Source organism: Rhododendron vialii, chromosome 1a (assembly GCF_030253575.1).
Source record: "Rhododendron vialii isolate Sample 1 chromosome 1a, ASM3025357v1".
NCBI classification, from domain to species: Eukaryota; Viridiplantae; Streptophyta; class Magnoliopsida; order Ericales; family Ericaceae; genus Rhododendron; species Rhododendron vialii.
Genome location: NC_080557.1, coordinates 37,420,001 through 37,440,035, shown reverse-complemented (window position 1 = coordinate 37,440,035; position 20,035 = coordinate 37,420,001). Strand labels below are relative to the sequence as shown.

General features: G+C 37.8%; 1 protein-coding gene and 1 pseudogene across 7 annotated transcripts in view; both read left to right on the top strand.

Annotated features, from left to right (window-relative positions):
- The first annotated feature begins 502 nt into the window (after positions 1-502).
- LOC131298478 (uncharacterized) lies at positions 503-5,423 on the top strand (annotated as a pseudogene).
- Positions 5,424-13,586: 8,163 nt separating this feature from the next.
- LOC131336423 (PH, RCC1 and FYVE domains-containing protein 1) overlaps positions 13,587-20,035 on the top strand; it is a 14,070-nt gene continuing 7,621 nt past the window's right edge. Inside the window, exons 1-4 of one of the 7 annotated variants that reach the window (XM_058372302.1) lie at positions 13,587-13,955; positions 14,071-14,282; positions 16,832-16,918; positions 18,493-18,582. In XM_058372302.1, the coding sequence (XP_058228285.1) occupies positions 14,229-14,282; positions 16,832-16,918; positions 18,493-18,582 (231 nt within the window). In that variant the 5' untranslated portion in view covers positions 13,587-13,955; positions 14,071-14,228. Of the gene's footprint in view, positions 14,283-16,343; positions 16,419-16,831; positions 16,919-18,385; positions 18,583-20,035 lie in introns of all 7 variants that reach the window. The other 6 variants (XM_058372371.1, XM_058372512.1, XM_058372439.1 and 3 more) reach the window with 6 other exon arrangements.

Genomic DNA, 20,035 nt, shown 5'->3' with positions numbered 1-20,035 from the left:
ATACAGTAATACTAAGACTTTTCCATTCCATACTCAATTCTTCCTTCCATCTTTGTTCTTTAAAAAACTTCCATCTTTGTTCTCTAAAAAACTAGTCGGTGAGTTTTTAATATGTACGTGAGAGTTTTGGACAAAGTGTAAGAGTGTTTTATTTGTAGAGTTTTGGGTTGTCCTACTTGTCCCTTCCATCTTTGTTCTCTAAAAAACTAGTCGGTGAGTTTTTAATATGAAGGTGTTTTATTTGTGTAGTTTTGGGTTCTCCTATTTGTGCAGAGTAGATTCGAACTATACGATAAATTATCGGGCTGTTATATCTTGGAAGGGATAAGACAGAAATTTTTCTACCGTACCGGTTTATTACAGTAGAGGGCTTGAATCTCCTTAAAAGAGAGCGAAATTTCTGCGACTCAGCTTGTTAATTTGTCCATTGTAAAATTTAAATTTTGATGTAAACTTTTGTAATATCACCAATAATGGTATACGACGAAACGCAGGATACTGTATCGTTCCAAGGAGGACAGGTTTACATTCCCCCTTACAACTCAGCCCTAATGTCGAACGATGCGGAGGCCGACGAGACCAGCCTTCATTACCAACGGTTGACATGGGATGCCCTTAGAAAGAGCATTAACGGGTTGGTCAATAAGGTGAACGCAACCAACATCAAGAACATAATCCCCGAACTCGTCGCGGAGAATTTGATTCGCGGCAGAGGTCTGTTTGTCGATCGTGCATCAAGTCCCAGATGGCCTCCCCCGGATTCACAGACGTGTTTGCTGCATTGGTTGCCGAGGTTAATACCAAGTTTCCGCAAGTGGGTGATCTCTTGTCGAGGAGGATAATTTTGCTGCTCAAGCGAGGTTATAAACGCAATGACAAGGTTCAGTTATTAGCGGCTGTTAAATTCGTAGCGCATCTTGTGAACCAGCGGGTGGTCCATGAGCTTGTGGCTTTGGAGCTGCTCGCGCTTTTGTTGGAGAGACCTACTGATGACAGTGTGGAGGTGGCAGTGGGGTTCGTGACCGAATGTGGCTCGATTCTTGGAGACCTTTGCTCCCGAGGGTTGGATGGTGTGTTTGAGCGTTTTCGTGGGATACTTCACGAAGGAGAGATAGGTAGAAGAGTTCAGTTTTTTATTGAAGGTTTATTTGCAAGAAGAAAAGCCAAATTCCAGGGGTACCCAGCTGTTCGTAAAGAGTTGGACCTTATTGAGCAAGATGATCAGGTAACTCATGAAATATCTCTTCAGGAGGAGGAATTGGACCCCGATAATGGTTTAGATGTTTTCAAACAGGTTCCGCAATTTGTAAAGGAGGAGAAACGATACGAGGAAGTGAAAAAGACCATACTTGGTGATGAGTCTGGAGATGTAGCAGATTCAGATGCAGGCTCAGAAGATAAGGATGATGAAGAATCTGATGAAGAGGACGATGAGACAGAGACAAATCTGGTTAACCTCCGGAGAACAATTTATCTAACAATTATGTCTAGTGTTGATTTTGAGGAAGCTGGCCGCAAACTATTGGAAATTAAACTCGAGCCGGATCAAGAGATGGAACTCTGCATCATGCTTTTGGAATGCTGCAGTCAAGAGAGAACCTATTTGCAGTATTATGGCCTTCTGGGGCAGCGGTTCTGCATGATCAACAAGATCCACCAGGACAATTTTGAGAAGTGCTTTGTGAAACAGTATAGTAATATTCATCGCCTTGAGATTAATGAGCTGCGTAACGTGGCCAAGTTTTTCGCCCATTTACTTGGCACAGATGCTCTTCCTTGGCACGTTTTAGCTTATTTACGGTTGACTGAAGAGGACACTACCTCATCTTCCCGTATTTTCCTTAAGATCCTCTTTCAGGAATTGTCAGAGCACCTTGGGATTCGCTTGTTAAATGAACGTCTTTATGATCCCACAATGCAGGACACTTTTGAGTCGATATTCCCTAAAGATAATCCCAAGAGTGCCAGATTTGCCATCAACTTCTTTACAGCTGTGGGCCTTGGTGGCATTACAGAGAGCCTGCGAAAATACATGAAGAGCGTCCCACGTGTTATCGTGCAGTAATTTGTAGATTACAGTGCCAATCTGATGCTAATAAGGTGAAGCTCTGGAACTGTGGTCGTTACTGACTTACTGTGGAAGCTAATTTATAAACTTCAATTGTTTATAACTTTTCAATGGCTTTTATGGTATCTGTAACTTTCCAATATGGGGTACATAGGCTTTTGGAAATTCCAGTGGTTACATCGTATGTTAGGGCTGCCTTTAGTAGCATTTAGGCAATCTGTGGATTTTACCCAGGTAACGTGTATAACTTCATTGGACTTCACAAAGCAATACTAGTGGTCCTTATTTTGAAATAGTTTCAATTCATTTCCTTCTTGTACATGCTTATATGTTTTCCTGAACTGGCGTATTTCAGAAAATATTTCCCACTTTCGAGGAATTTCTCATTGGAGAAAAAACGATAAGGAGTTTTTGAGAAAAATTTCCGAAGAGTAGGAATCATTCGTTTTGTTGAGTACTTGAGTTCTTCCAACTGATAATTCATTTACTTGGACATTGATCGTCGGAGGATTGAACTGCATTTGTCTCTTGGTTTTTTTCAGAATCATGCTAGTGTTAATTTTTTTCGTGGTTTTAATCATTTATTTACCAATATCCGATCATTTTGAATTTAAATGAATGATTAACTCAGCAGGCTTTACCAGGTGAGGGGTTCGGATAAAAAAGATTGGTCTCAGGGTTCAAACTAATGGCAGGTGTTGTGACTTGGGGTCACAAAACTGATCCCTGGTCTCATTTTTCGTAGTGAGTAATTCCGTGACTCGATCTCCCATCGCAACATGAAAATATATGTCAACACATTAAACTAACACCTTCAAAGTTATCTATCTGCACATTTTGTTTCTGAATTGGTTATACTGAAAGGTGGCTGTGTGATGAGGATAGGGGTGTTAACTGTTCACTCAGCCATAATGATTATTCTCTCTTTTTTGGTTGTGCCATTCGGATTTGATTCTTTGATATATTATTCTTTTCCAATGCCCTCAAGGGTTTTAAAGTATACAGTTCCAAGATGAGCATGCATGACTCAGGTTTGGATAGGACTAGCTTCGAAAGTATGCATGGGTCTGATCATCATGGAAATTCTTTTGGCCGCCAGTCTAATTCCTATCTGTTTTTACCAAACAATGATAATCCTATTCCTGGCCAGGACTCCTCATTAGCTACGAATGATTTTTCTAGGGGGGAAAATTCAGTTTATCATGGTACAAGGCTGCGTAAGATGAGGGATAAATAGGATTGTTGGGATACAGTTTGTACTCCTATCAGAAGGGGCGGTTTGGGAGTGAGGAGATTGAAGTTGTTTAATCAAGCTCTATTGGGTAAGTGGCTATGGAGATTTGCATGTGAAAGTGAAAGATGGTGGAGAAAGGTTGTGGTAGCCAAGTATGGATGTGGATGGGGAGATTGGTCCTCTCTTAATACTAGCTTGCCTTATGGGGTGGGGCTCTAGAAAGGCATCATGAATGGGTGGGATGTTTTTGCAAAGAATATTCATTTGGCGGTTGGAGAAGAGAGAAGGGTGAGGTTCTAGGAGCATGTGTGGTGCGGAGATGTGAGCTATCGGGATGCTTTTCCGAGTATCTATTCGTTGGCTCGTGACAGGGATGTACCCGTTTCTGCTTGTTTTCACCTATATGAGGGAGCGATAGTATGAGATATTCGTCTTCGTAGAGATGTGCACGATTGGGAGGAGGAGGATTTGATGGTCTTGCTATCTACTGGATATAGTATCCAAGGGATAGGAGAAGGGGGTGATGAGCTGCGCTGGGTTTTATCTAAATCAGGCGCTTAGTGGGGGTGGTGATTGTTCTTTTCCGTGGCGTGCGATTTGGAAAATTAAGGCGCCATTGAAGGTGAGTTTTTTTGTGTGGTGTGCGGCCCAAGGCAAAATTCTTATGATTGACAATTTGATTAGAAGGCGAAAAATCATTGTCAATTGGTGTTGTATGTGTAAACGGGATGTGGAGACGGCTGATCATCTGCTCATTCATTGTCCGGTGGCGTGGGAGCTTTGGACTTTGGTGCTTTCTTGGTTTGGGATTCAATGGATTGTGTCGAGAAATGTCATGGAACTTCTTATAGCTTGGGAGGTGTTAGTTTGGGTAGGAGAAGGAAGAGTTTGTGGGCCATGATCCGGTTTTGTTTGACGTGGGTCTTATTGTGCGAGAGAAATTCGAAAGTTTGTGCGAGAGAAATTTGAAAGTTTTTGATGGGTGGAAAAACCTCTATCTAGGATAAAATCTTTCTTGGTGAATAGCTTGCACAATTGGGACAAGGGAGATTGTTTTCCATCCCTTGACCAATTTTTAGATTAGTTTGAGTTTTTCCATTCCGGTAGCAATGTATAGAGCATTTTTGTTCCGTGGCCTTCTTTTGTATAGGGGTGGCATTCCCTTAATGCCTTATCTCTAATATAATTAATTACTTATCAAAAAAAAAATTGTTGAAGGGAGGAATATGGATTATGCGTCTAGCCATCTCCCGAAAAGTTGGTGCAGGACAAGCAGAGCCTTTGGCTTGTAAATCTGAATCTGCTGATACGAGCTTTTCAGTTACCCGAAGAGAACAGTTCGAATAATGTTTATGTTCTTTCAGCTCTCTTTCTCTACTTACCAGTACTTGACCCCTGGCCCTGACCTGAGCCTTCCGCTGTTAATAGACGAAGGTTGCCAAGAGAGACCATGACGAGTTTCTGAAGCAACAGTATGCCTGGAAAGCATCAATAGAAGAGACATGAATCTGGCAAAATCAGTAAACAAAGTAGGTATTATTCTGACCGTAATTTAACTGCAGTCTGTGCGGATATTTGTTCCCTTCATTACTTATACAAAACTAAGCCCATTTGTTATTCAGAACCAACATTCTCAGTAGACCGTTCTTTGATCATTGATTCATGGTGCAAATCGTAGAACAAACTGTAAAAACCTCCTAGACCCTTTGCAGTTACTGTGTCCCATGGCTGGTCCTTTATTGTTGTAGTGGTTTTGTGACCATTTCTGTGTTACGGAAATGTACCGATCTTTCTCTAGCCTATTTGTCATTTCATCATTATGCGTTAGCTGATATAATACAGTATGTTTGTTAGGTCTGCAGCCGAGAAGCCACTAGTTCTAGTGTGAGGATGAAACTGCAGAAGCGAGTTCTTCACCGGATTGACCAATCAACAGCAGATATAGAAAAACTAAAAGACCTTATCTGAACACAATCTCCAAGGGAGAGAATGATGACCCGGTGACAATCCTTGGTTGTTGCACCGGTTAGAACATCTTGTTTAGCATTTCGACTGGGTGGTTTGAAACTTTGTACGTAGCTGTAGAGATGTTTCAGTAAAGATTTTCGACTACTTGGTTGAGTTTTGGCTTCCTCTTCCCTTGCCCCACGTGGCAAGTGTTTACATGTATATTTTTTACTTTGGATGTTTTTTTTACATTAGATACGGCCTCTCTGTTACGCGCCCTGTCTCTCTCTCTCTCTGTACGTAAGTATGGGATATCAACACATAATAGCATATACCTTGTCACATGAAAAAACACGTAGGAGTTTACAATTAGGGCAGCAAACAAGCCGAGCAGAGCCGAGCTTTACAGTATTCAAGCTTGTTTATTAAATTTTTAACGAACTCGAGCTCGAGCTCGAGCTCAGTGAAAACTTAACGAGTCGAGCTCGAGCCGAGCAGGTCTTGGCTTGACTTGAGCTCGAGCTTGTTCACGAGCCTCAACGGACCAACGAAAAATGTAGATATATCATCACATAGGCCTAATATAACCAAAAATATTTTGAATGTGAAGATATATATCTTTTATTTTCCTGTGGAGCGGGAGTGTATTAGTGTGCGTGTGTTCTCCCCTCCCTTGATTGACTGGAAAGTGAAAACGGAAAGAACAAATTATGAAATAACAATAAAAATCTTAAACTTAAGTATATATACCCCGGCTCGCGAGCCAACTCGAGCTGAGCTTATCCTTGCTCGAGCTCGGCTCATTTACAAAACGAGCTGAAAAAATCGACTCGAGCTCGTTCGTTTAACTTCCGAGCCGAGCTTGAACGAGCCACTAACGAGCCAAGCTGCGAGCCGATCACGAGCGGCTCGGTTCGTTTGCAGCCCTATTTACAATGTCCTATAAGATATTGGAATGAGATAAAGAAGTTGTCCTACAATACATTCCGTCTCCTTTGGTTAGGCTTTGTTTGGCACTTCCAGAAAGGAAGAGAAAATATGTAAGAGAGAAATTGAGAAGAAAGCTGAGTATTTTCTTTCGGTTAACTTTACAAGTAAATGAAAAAGAACCTTGAACCAACAAGGATAACTCTCTAAACTATAGGGATGACAATCTCACCCGAAATGATGGTTAACCAAATTGAAACCAATCAGGACAGTTTATACTGATTTTTTAATTGCGGTTGTGGTTTTGGTTAATAATTTGAAAAAATCAGCCGGTTCATTTTTGGTTTTATATGAAGTCTGAGAATGAAAGTTGGAATAGAAACTTTGGAAGATGGATTCACTAGTCTATGACGTATTAATTTGTTGGCATTTTAATTTTTATGTTATTTTAGTGTCTGAACTCTATGTATTCATTCTGTCCTTGTCTTTATGTTTGGAAGAGGAATTTTATATTGACTTTGTTGTGAACTGTAATTTTGTCTGTGCTTGGAAAAGATTGATGCACTTTGTGTTAATTTCATTTACAATTTGCGTTGTTTTTTTCTTTTTTTTTCCTTGTCTCTTTCTTCTGGTTGATTAAGTTCAAGTGATTAAAAATGTTGACCACCAGTTTCGGTAAAAAAACGAACCGAATTGGTAACCGACGGTTTATGTTATGATTTAAATTATAAAAAAAAAACCTCGGTTTTAGGTATAAAATCCGGTTTGGGTCTTGGTTTTACAAACAGTCGAACCAAACCGTACTGTTGCCATCTCTACTATACTAGTAGTACCGAACAGGTAAGACTGGAAGATTCTTAATTTTCCTTTCCTTTCTACTTCTTCTTTCCTTTCCGAATAGAGTCTGTACTTTGAGATAGATGTCATGAGAATTTTGAGGCATTTTGTGAGCTAATAATGGGTTGGGCTGGTTCTCTTGATCTAATAGACAGCAACCCACTAGAGGAAATGTAAAAGTTGGATCATTCTCTCTTTTCGCATGAGAAAAACTTCTTTATCGTCGAGCTTTCCATAAAGAAAGTTTACAGAGTTCAATCTCGGTCATCCAAAAGCGTATTGGATGGTACAGATTGAAAACAATTTATTACCGTGAATAGATTATCTATTAGCGGTAATAGATTGTTTTTAATCCAGACCATCCGAAATACTTTTGGACAGTCAAAATTGAGCGCTTCCGTAAAGAACCGCGATTCCGTGAATAAGTATCTCTCTTTTTCACAGAGGTACTATTTCACAGGAGTACTAAATATACTGTTAAAACAAGGGGACCAGCATTCGGTGTTGTGGGTTTATTCTAACTTTTAGAAAAGCATCAATAGTGGTGATGGTCATTATCAATAGGGTTGGAAAGAGGGTTTGATTTTTCTTTGTCAAGAACACATGCATTATGGACCACCACTTAAATAAAAAGAGATGTTTTAAAGTGTCAACTTCCTCATTCATTTGGCACATGATCCTAATGCAATTTCTGGGACAAATGTTTCTCTGTTAAGGGTTTTGGACTTATTTTAACGTAAAAAGTACTCACACGACTTACAATTCTACCGGTCCCATATAAATACTCCCTCTGTTCCCATTTAACGATTCCTCGTTCTATGATAGTGGAATAAAAAAAATTATATTTTTAAATCGGTAATAGATTTTATATGTAATATGGATCTTTTTTGAGAGAGCTCAATTGATTCTATTAGATAATCTTTTCGAAATCACATATAACATTTTACATTACAAGATATAAGCAATTGAAAAGTGATCCGAACTCCTAAAAAAAGACTGTTAAATGGGGACGGAGGGATTACTTGTAAGAGCTCATAAAAAAGTATAACGTTCTTTTCAAGAGGAGATCATTTGTTTGAGCAGATGCAAGTGTTTAGATAAGACTTTCTAATAACTTAGTTGTCTGAACCAGCTTACGCGCACATTGACTAATTTTGGGGATCCAATTCCATCATCTCTCTATGGAAAGCCAATTAAATTCACAACAAAGTTATGTATGAACTGGTACCAAATTAAGGAGTTGACAACACTTTTCTGAGACCCTTTTTTTTTTTTTGCCAAAATCGATAACAGAGGATATTATTACGCATCAAAATCATCAAGCGGAGCTCCCATCCATCGGTAAGGGATCAAGAATCCACACAGGAGGAGATTGAGTTGATAGACTACACCTCTCCCCAACTAAACCTCTACTAGCCAATACATGCGCTACATTATTAGCAGAGCGCCCAGAGAAAGAAAAAATACAGCTTGCAAATCCCCTCCCCAAAGATCTTTACATCATTCAGCACGACACGCACCTCTTGGCTGACTTCAATTAGGCCATTAATAAGCATATTGATTAGAGTTTGAGAATTCACTCTCAACCACCACTAAAGCCAGACCCAACTGAAGCCCCATCTGAACCCCTCTTCGCAAAGCTATCGCTTCTGCTACGGCAGGACTAGAACAGCCCGCTGAAACCCCCATAGCAGCCGCAACAAAAAACCCTCCATCACTTCGAACTCTAACCTCCCTTCGACGATATAACGTTGATCTTCACATAACCTGATTGTGGAAACTGCCATTTCTCAGGAGCTCTTAGCCGCATCCCCATCTCTAGTGACCCCAACTCCATCTGCCATGTCCCCTACCTGATTTGCCATTTGAAATTTTCGCTAACACCCCACTGCCTTGCCAAAGGAAGTGGAGAATCTTCTTTGGAATGAGGAGCTTCCAAAGTTGCTGCCTCCACCTCTTTTCATCTGTCTCTGCATTGCTCGAACTCCCACTCCCATCCCCCGTCCAGCACCGCTCTTTGGCTTTCAAGATCAGCCGCCACCATATAACCAGAGTTAACCGTATACTTCCCAGATCGAGAAAAATGCCATACCAACAAATTATCACACTCATCTGTCCATGACAAAGGAATATCCAAAATACCTTTAGCATGGGACTCGTCAAATGTACTACGTGTAACCACTTCTTCCTTCCAAGTCTTCATCACCGGCGGATCAATGAGTTGATTTACAGTGAGCAACCCGTCATCCACTACCACTCGTCTAGGCTTAAAATTCCGCGGAGATAGGGACCCAAGGATCAGCATATCAATATGAACCGAATTTCCATTCCCAATTGCCCATCTCATGACTCCCTTCTCCAACACCCTCCGCCCTTCCATAATGCTCCGCCACACCCACGAAGGATTGTTCCCCAATTTCGCTTCCATGAAGGAACAATCTATGAAATACTTAGCTTTAAGGACACGGGCCATAAAACATCTAGGAGCAACCATGAGCCTCCACCCGCTTCTTGGCAAGTAAAGATAAGTTGTATGCACTAAGACTCCGGAAACCCAATCCTCCTTTTTGAACAACTTAGGAGGGAGCAATTCCTAAGTATCACGCCTTGACCACTAGACCAACCCTTGGGGTTAAGTATTGGATAAGATCAACTATATATATAAATCAAAAGGACTTATATATATCTGGTGTATGGTTAAAATTTATACAATCTGAATTAAACATGCATTTATTCTCCAGTCCCACAACATGTTAAATACTCCACAATCCGAATTAAACATGCATTAGTTCTCCAGTCCCACAACATGTTAAATACTCCTTACGTTCCTAATTTAGAGTCCCTTTTGAGAATTCTAACTATTTAAGGGGACATTTAATGATTGCACATACATTTAAATTTAATGCCTATTATTTCCACCATTACCCATATATTCTACCTAATTTATACTCTGCAACACTTTATACACTTTTGGAAAATTACCAAATTTCTCCTTTCATTTTTGGAAAAGAACCGTCATTTTGGAACAATCCAAAATGAAATAGAATAATGAACTCTCAATTAAGAACGGAAGAAGTATAAATGAAGAGATTGCATATTCTATATCTTTCGGCTCAGAATCTCTCCTATTAAAAAAAACAGGTCATTGTTGGGCTAGTGCATCACTATGATGTTGCCAACAAAACAAAAACTAACTAATAAAATACACAAAATTTGACCTCTATGCTACGACTACGAGGAGCCAAGGTGTCGTTTTATTCACTTGTCTCTATTTTAAGACCATTTATTTATTTTTTTAAACCTATGGGGTCGGTTTCAAATTCTTTGTCGGACGACATTTGTGTCCAACATACGAAACAAAACATTAGTGTAATTGACGCGGTGTTGTGGCGGGAGAACAATTAGATATCGTTATGATAAACGACTGGGTTAAATATCGTTATACCAGACGGGCTTTTGAATCCACAAGAAAATGATAAACACCTCGCGTACAAGGAACACATTGAAAACTCTGAATTCATTTTGTTATTGAATTTATTCCCAAGGAGAATTATAGGCAGAGAAACCATAAGATCTAAATCAACACTAAAAGGTAATAAAATCTTTGCCTAAACAAAAAAAAGTTAATAAAATCATGCCAAAATAAGTGGCATTACGGAAAAGAAAATTTAAAGAGTATCAAAACTTTCTATTAAAGAAAATATCCTAAGCAACGTTGCCATAACAAAAGATCCCATCAATGATTCTTCCTTGTTGGTGTTTGTCAAATATTTTAATAAATCTACGGCGATTTGTTCTACATCAACAATTATTTGTATCTCGCTAAAAAGTTATGTTTTCTAAACAAGGGAAATTTATGTTGTTCGAAAAATAAAACATCAGTTGAGTGCTTACGGCTTCGTTTAGTTGTCAGGAATATTGTGTCGAAAATGGATTCTCAGAAAAAGTGAAGTGAGATGAATTAAAGAAAAATGAAATTATTTTCCTATGTGTTCTCTTGCCAAGAAATCTTAAAGAAAAATTAAAATTCCTTCATTTTGGAAGAAACATTTTCCTATGTGTTATTCAGTTTTCTTTCACTAATTCTATTTGAAAAAAGAAAAAGAAAAAGGAGTAGATATCGAAAATGAGAATCCACAATCGTGGCCTCATGGACCAAGAAATATTAAATGATGATGTGGGCGGAGGTTTCCGAGGAATACGAATAACTTCTGGATTTTTTCAGATTTGCCATGCACTTGGAATAACTAATGAATTACAACTCTATTGTACTGCAAATGGTGCATTGATCTTTGCGGCATTAATGCTTTTTGCTGATTGGTTCCATTATCATAAAGCTGCTTTTAAAAGGTCTTATTCGGCTAAATAATTCATCCTGGATTATTTTTTGTCTTTATTCAATTTTTTTTTGCATTTGTTAGTTTTTGCGTTAATTTTTTAAGGATTATTGTTTTGTCATGATAAAAGGAATCTAAAAAGTAAAACATTATTACCGAAACTCAATTTTTTTTGTCTTTATTGAAAAAAATTGGATTTCGATCGTAATTTTTTACTTTTTAAATTTTTCTCGTCATGATGAAGCAATAATTTCCAAAACATTGAAAAATAATAATAAATGCAAAAAAAATTTGAATACGGACGAACAATCCCTAAATTAGCTTGGATTACATAAATTATGTCCATGGACCATGGTTAAACTACGGTTTTATCCCTCCCCAATAGCGTTGCTTCGTTGTTGCCTCGTGGGCAAGCTGTCTTTTTGCAAAAGTCAAAACCATTTTTTCCAGGTAGTCATTGTATTTGGTACAAAGCATTTGGATCCGGATAATTTCCAATCCATGTTTTGAACCGGACATGTTTTGAACCGGAGGAGACAGGCATGATCGTGACAGTCCATTTGCTACAATTAATAGTTCCAATATATTTTTAATGGCTATTATTATGCGCTCTTTGCGCTCCTTGCGCTCAACACTTTCACCAAATTCACGTTCACTCACTAAGAATGTGACTCAACGTCACGATGTGGATTCATCATGACTAACTTTTAGTTACATGATAAAAATCATGTTTGTAGTAATTAAAAATTAGCTATGCAATGCAATATTAAAATACAAAATTATTTATCGCTTTTATTATTCTTCATGCTATATGTTTTGTCTACAGATAGACGTCAAAATACCACTTGTTTTCACTAAAATATAAAAAAATATCATTTAGGCAAGAAAGTTAGGGAATAGTCGTCTTTGAATAGTGTGTATTTTTGGACTAAAATACCGAAAATACTGTTTAGGCACAACGTGAACTCACTATGCAAATTCTAGAAGATGTATTCTCCCCATGACTCAGGAGTCTGAGACTATAGTAAACACAGGATGAGCTCGTGACAGCCAAACAAAACGCAATTGGGAATAGTGTTGTGTAGTGGTGTGCGTAACAAGGTGTGCATCTTCGAGTCGTCAAATTGTGCATCCGACGGCTCAAAAGTGTGCAGTACGGTGTTGTGCATCTCACTGCACAGCACCAACTCGAAATCCAACAAAACGATCCATATTACGGATCTATAAATAATAAGAGCATTTTGTTCACCCGCTTATAAAATAAGCCACTATTATCCACTTGTATAGAGTATAAATTGCGTATCACATCAATAATCAGAGTCGTTAATGTTACAGGGATTTGAATTAACTACTACAAAAAAAAAAATTAGCTTCACCCAATATTATTAAATGCTTAATTGAATAATACTTGTATTAGTTCAAAATCTTAGCCTTAAATTTTGGATCACGAATTGAATAATTTAATCAAGCCCTAATTTTTGCCGGCAAAGATAAATAAAAAAATCAAATAAGCTAATTTTTTCCAGTAAAAGATAAAATAAAAAAAATCAAATAACCTGATTCTTGCCATCAAAGACCAAAAAAAATAAATCAAGATTCACAAATTAATGACACTTTTATACTCACTAGGTAATTCAGTGTAACTCCACACAAAAATAGATAACAATTATACAAATTTTTGAGTGGATGGACAAAATATATCCCGTTCTGCTAAGTTTCTTATTTTTGTAAGTACTTTTTATTTTACGCTTCACGAGACAAGTCATTCTCACATAATACATCACTTTTAATTCAAAATATAAATACTTCCGCTAAGGTTCTTAAAAAATAAATACTTGTTTGTAATTTTTAAATTTAAAAATAATTTATTTACTAAAATAAATTTTTTGATTTTTTTGTGCCGTTCAAAAGAGATCATCGAGATCTATAAAACAAGATCTATATTGCACAAAAAAATATTTCAGTAAATTCATTATTTTAAACTTAAAAATTACAAATAAGTATTTATTTTTTAAGAACGCGGTAATGCGCCTAAAAATAGAAGAGTTGGTCTCTTTTTTTCTTTTTCTTTTTTTAAATAGTACTCCAATTGTTTTCTCTGAAAACACCTAAAAGGAAACTGTTTTTTTTTTATCAGTAAAAGGAAACTGTTTACCGCCCTCTTTTTTTCTTTTTCTTTTTTTCTTTTTTTCCCCGTTCAATTCCTATTTTATTCGGCCTAATCTTTTCCCATCTCACAAGACCCATACGCATTTCTTTTTCACTTTTTCAGTCGTCCAACCCCCTTCTCTCTCCTCTCTCTCTCTCTCTCTCTCTCTCTCTCCCATCATCCAGTTAAATCCTCTGATAAAACTCTCTCTCTCTCTCTCTCTCTCTCCTCTGCTGCACTTCTGCCGCAACTGATTACCAGATCGACCGTTGTTTCCTTACATTCCACTCCACCTTTTCCTGCTGATCTCACCTCCGATTCCCACAGCTCACTCCGCCGCCAAATCATCAGTAAAGTTTCGTCTCTTTTTCGATCGATTCTCCTTCTCTCTCTCTCTCTCTCTCTCTCTCTCTCTCTCTCTCTCTCTCTCTCTCCTAAAAAAGACCTAAACCACAGGTACATTTCCTCACCGTTCTTTATCACTGCACTTGGCGCGGTGATCGCGAAGCATTTTATTAGTTTCCGGGGTACAGTACAGTTAATTGTTGCAGTGCCGTTGTTTTGACTGTAGGAGCGAAGATCGTGACGAATTTGGGATTTTTTTTTGTGAGGTTTAAGTTGTGATTGTGAGGTGTGTGAATGAATTGATGGATGGAGGAAGTGTTTTTGGTTGTGGTGATGGGGGTTTTGGGAGGTTAATTGAGGTTTTTTCGTGTGCGGAGGGATAAGATGACCTCGGATGCTAACAGGACGGGCGGCCAAGGCGAGAGGGACATTGAGCAGGTACGTTTTTTCAGGGGGCTTAGAATTTATTATTCGTTAAAATGCTCGAGTTGATTTCGTTATTCAAAAGCTTTCGTATCTGTACTGGTAAAGATACACTCTGCAGTATTGGTATTTGGTACACAGCCTCTGTGTGTGTGTGTGTGTGTGTGTGTGTGTGAGAGAGAGAGAGAGAGAGAGAGAGAGAGAGAGAGAGAGAACAAGAAGCACGGACATGGACACAGACACATACACGTTATTCTGAAAGTTAGGATAGTTATAAATTGGACACTTGTTGAATGTTGGAAGACAAGAGTTGTCATTATATAGTACTAGTTCATGTAGAAACCAAGAACATTATTTCTCCAAAATTAGGGTAAGGGCACAAATGATATGGACAGTATAAGGAATTAAGGATATAAGGTCACTGTTTTAGTCTTCGCGAGCTAAGCATTCATTGTAGTTTTGACATATCTCAAGTTTTTCTAAAGTTGCTTTCTGATCTCCTTATGCATCCTAGTGCGTCTCCAATGTGTCTGATTAAATATTTGTGTAATTACTAATTAGAAAAGCGGGCTTGTGTTTGGGCTTGTCTGGAGCGTGTCCGACATGTGTTGCACGTGGATATTTGGGGCCAATAAACATGTTCGGGTAATCATACCATAGACGCATCAGTCGAGCTTCTTGAATAGAGGAGGTAGCCAACATTATCTCCCTTTTTATTGGAGAGGTAATCCTGGTGCCCAACCCATGAGACCCTGGGATGGATAGCACTTGCCTTGGTGCTAGTTTCTACCTCTATAGTGGTGACTGTGGTAATATCAATACAAATAAGTTGAAAGCACTAGTCTTCCGAAATCCAAAATGCCTTAACAGTTAACACCATATTTGGCCTTTGGCTTCTACTGTTCTACATTAGTATCAATTAGCCAATCAATTCATTGCACCACTTGGAGTTATTTCTATTTATACACCATCATGTATCTTGCCGAGTTCAACTTACTTTATTCTGCTCTTCTCATGTCCTTATGCACTTAAAGGACCACGTCATGTAGAGACAAGTTTTCATTTCCCATAATGAAGACATCTTAGTTTTGTCCTCGATGGTGTTATTGGTAATTTCTTATTGGCTTGACTTTAAATTTGCCTATTGATGTCTTTTTTTATGGTCTCTGTGCCTTCTTTTTATTAACAACTTAGCCTATCTTCACCTGCTTGAGATGTCAATTCAGAACCATTTCACATATGATGGCAAGATAATCACCAAAATACTTAAATGATTTAAGATTGTGGTGATGTAGTTCTCGAGAATAATGCAATTCCAAAGTGTTTTGAAGTGCGGGAAAAAAAACTGATTTGCAGTTATTCTCAGGAATGCGTATTATTCAGCAACTGTAGTATTATATGATGTATGTAGCATTAAAAAATGCTTGAATGATTCTTTATAGTCGTAATATAGCGGTTGAGAATAACATAATTAGGAAATCTTTTGCAGTTGATCATCAAAAAAAAAACAAACTGTTTTGCAGTTGTTGTAGAGAATATATTAGAAAGTCCATTGTACAGTGTAGGGTAGCATTAAACTTGGACAATTGTCATCTAAAACATTTATACTGAAGTATCAAAGTATCAGCACAGTTAACTTATAGAAGTACGGCAACAAAACCGGAACACACTATTCCACAATTACGATTTGTAAGGCAGGGTCTCCACGATTTTCATTTGCATGTAGTTTTATGGGCACATGGATGTGAATGCTAAATATAACAATTTTGTAAATATTTAACCTTCTAAAAAAGGATATTGCATTCGTCTATGGGTATTGGGTTGTGTACGTTCGCCTGACTTTTGGTTGGATTAACATATTTTATCCTTCTTATTTGAGACAAATTACAATAGAAAAATGTCCCAAGTGTATTTTACTCTCAGTGTGTTTACTGTACTTTTACTATTTTGTACTAGAAAATTGTTGTAGGGTTATGTCTGGTGCTTGTTGAACATAAAACGAAGAGTATTCGATGTTCGGATATATGCTTAAAAGCTGGTCTATTTTTTACTTAAAGGTACGTTTGTAATGTTTAGGACGCTAATCTAGGTTTGTGCTGAGTATGAAAGAGAGATGCATATGGCTTCTTTAGCAACATATCTCTGCCACAGGTACCTAGTTTTTTATTATTTTATTTTAGTTGTTTGTTTGTGCAAGTCTGCTACAGCTACCCATGATGGATGCATTAAGTTTGTGACTCCTCATGCATCAAAAAGGGAGATAAGTGCCAAATAGGGACTTCCAACTGGGTTTTATTATACCATAACCCGTAGGGAAATGTGAAAGTCTGATTTCAATGCCCTCTGCACGTTTATTCCACCTGACTAACTAACCATGTGGGTTCTAGAATAATTTTTGAGATTCCTCTTACTTCTAACATCATTTGTCCCAATACTGTGAATATTTGGACGTTTTGGAGCTATTTCGAGCATTACCCTACTATTGGAAAATATGGTGATTGCGGTCTTCATGGCAAATATGGTGATTGTGGTTAATCTAGATTTTTGGATGATCTTTACAACAGGCTATTAATGCTCTTAAGAAAGGTGCCTATTTGCTCAAGTACGGAAGAAGAGGAAAACCAAAGTTTTGTCCATTCCGCCTTGCTAATGTAAGTTTTTTTTCTCCAATGTTTATGGATATCTATGTTGCTTTTTGTTCTTGTAACCATTATTGATGCTACCACCACTGCCTACAACAAGATTATGTATAAAACTTAAGTTTGATGCTGCTGCTTGCGCATTACTGTTGCCATTTTCAGGTTATGAGGACATGGAGTCTTTTCAACTTTAAAATTATGAAGTCCTTGAGTCTGGAGTTCGTATAGTTACTTATGTCTGCTCATCTCTAGAGTCTGAAAGACTTGTTACATACATATATAGTTCAAATTTTGTTAATCTTTCAAATCTATGTTGAAATATCACTGTAATAGGCGCAGTACTATTGTCATCATAAACATGAGGCGACATGTGAAATATTCAGTAGCTTGTATTGTACGTTAATCAGCCGCGAGCAGCATTTTATCTGTTAATGTCTGTGACTTTACAAAACCATCTGAGCCATGATAACAACCCAGGACAATGTTCACGATTGCTAACCCCCCCCCCCCCCCCCCCCCCCCCCCCCCCCCATGTGATGTGTCTAACACTAACCTCATGTTGCTACTAAGTTCACTAGTTGATCTGTATGATAGTAGAAACCAGTCTTATAGTGGTTGACCATTGTTATTATTGTTACCTTTCATTTGCCTAAGATAGGAACTAATCTTCATGCTGGTTAGTGATTGCATATAACCAACTTCCGTACTGTTTTTGTATGCATCCTACACTGTGTTTCTCTATTTTGACAAGCATATTCTGACCCAGGAAATTTAAAAAAAAAAAAATGCTAACAAGTCTTGCCTGAGCCTTCTGTTCTTTAGTCCAACTTTTTTTGAATTTATTTTGTGCCTAATTGTACAATTGGACTGTTGATAACTGCCTTAACAAAATGGCATGAAACCAATATATTTGTTCATGGCAAACAACCAGCTTGTTAGAAAATTGGATGCTAGATAAATCATCATCATAGTTTGTACTTCCATTGCGACTTAAGGTATATGTATTCTTATATTTTGTCTTCTCACATATCTCTGCATATGCTTGCTTGTAAACAACCGGCTTGTTAGAAAATTGGATGTGTGATGCATAATCATCACGTTTTGTACTTCCATTGTCAGTTTACTGTATATGTATCTTATATACTGTTCTCTTTGTATGCTTGTAAGCTTGTTTAAAAATTGGATGCTTAGATGCATCATCCATTGCATTGTGCACTTCCACAGTCACTTTTAGTATAACAATTTATGTACTTCCACAGTCACTTTTAGCCTAACAATTCTGTGTATTTGTTTTGACTATCATCCTACTCAATCATCTGGCAGTATTTGTTGTGTTTTGTCAAGTAGCATCTCCCTCCTTTGATTTCACAAAACTGAAACTGGAGATTTCTCTGCAAGAAGTCTATCAGGATTAAGAACTGGTAGTGTCCCTGTATATATGTTTCGGCTATCTTCATACTGAATCATCTTCTAATGTAGGTTTGTTCTATTGTCAAGTAGCATCTCCCTCAATTTCGCACTATTGAAACTGGAGATTTCTGTTCAGGAAGTCTAGTATTAGTAACTGGTGGTGTTACTGCTTACAGGATGAATCTGTATTAATCTGGTTCTCAGGGAAAGAGGAGAAGCATCTCAAATTAAGTCAAGTGTCCAGAATTGTTTCAGGGCAGCGCACTGTAAGTTCTTTTTCTTTGAAGAAAGCATATCTCTAAATACTTCGACAAGTATACGGGACTTGGATGATTTGTGTGCAAATTGATAATAGTTCCATTTGAGTGTATTTAAATTGCTTAAAGCTATAATTAATTGTGAGACTGATGGCGCATTGATCTTCAAGACCTAAAGTAGGCTGAGTACAGCTTTCAGATGGCTAAAATTTTTATAGTTCTCATCTTCTTGCAGTATCTAATTTGCTTTTCAAAACCCCTGTGCCCCGCCAACCTCTCTCCATTATTCTGGCCGAAATAACTAAATTTGGTGCTTCTTTTTCTGAAACTCTCAACTGCTTGTTAATGGCATCGTACAGAGTGATAAGAGTTAAAGTGGGCTGGTACAGCTTTCAGATGGCTAAAATTTTTATAGTTCTCGTCTTCTTGCAGTATCTAATTTGCTTTTCAAAACCCCTGTGCCTCGCCAACATCTCTCCGTTGTTCTGGCCAAAATAACTAAATTTGGTGCTTCTTTTCTGAAACTCTCAACTGCTTGTTAATGGCATCGTACGGAATGATAAGAGTTGGGTGCTTGGCGTGTATACTGCTATAAAATCTCCAGGAATGACTGAGTGAAAAGCTTGATGATAAAAAGAAGGAAAAAGGGGGCAAACAAAATCGTTGATTTTGATCTTCTATTTGGACCATTTAAATCATCACTCACACGCATTGAATTGTGAGTTTGATGTTATGTACAAATTCCAGAATGGTACCTAGGCTATTTTCTGTCCATATGTTTTCTCATGGCATCCAGAATGTGAATTAGAAATTTACTTGCTAGGCAGTATTTGAGGCAATTTTTCTTTTTGTAAAGGACTAAGAAAATTTTGGGAAGTATTGGTGTACCATGAACATGAGGGACGTCCTTGAACAACATGTCAACATAGGTGCTTGGAGTTCGCTGCTGTGAAAACCAACTTATTCTGAAGTGTGAAGAATCTAAGTTTGAGGAGCATTGGGTGATATTAGCATTTGTTTCATTTCAACTAGTGAAAATAAATGGAAAATAGAAGACAGCAAAGCTATTTCGTGTACGTCCCATCAAGTTGGAGTGCTTGTGGGCTAGACAGGATAATAAAAATTCTCTGTTTTGTATTCACATGAAGTCGGTTGCCTCAGACCATTTTGTGTTCTCATCCATGACAGCTTGAGGTTTCACCATTTTACCGAGAAGTGGCTATTTGTTTCCTCGTCCTTCAAATGTATGAAGGAAAAGAGAGTTTTTTTTCCTTATAGATAAAAGTGAAAGACGGATTTTTGATATTCTCACCTCACACTAACCCACCACGAAGGGGGCTAGTTTACATTGGATAAACTTATCTTATGGATGTCGAAGTCAATTAATTTTTTCATACAAAAATGTTTTTGCGAAGTTTGTGATTGTTCGTACGAGTACCTACTTATAAATCTGGTTTCGGTG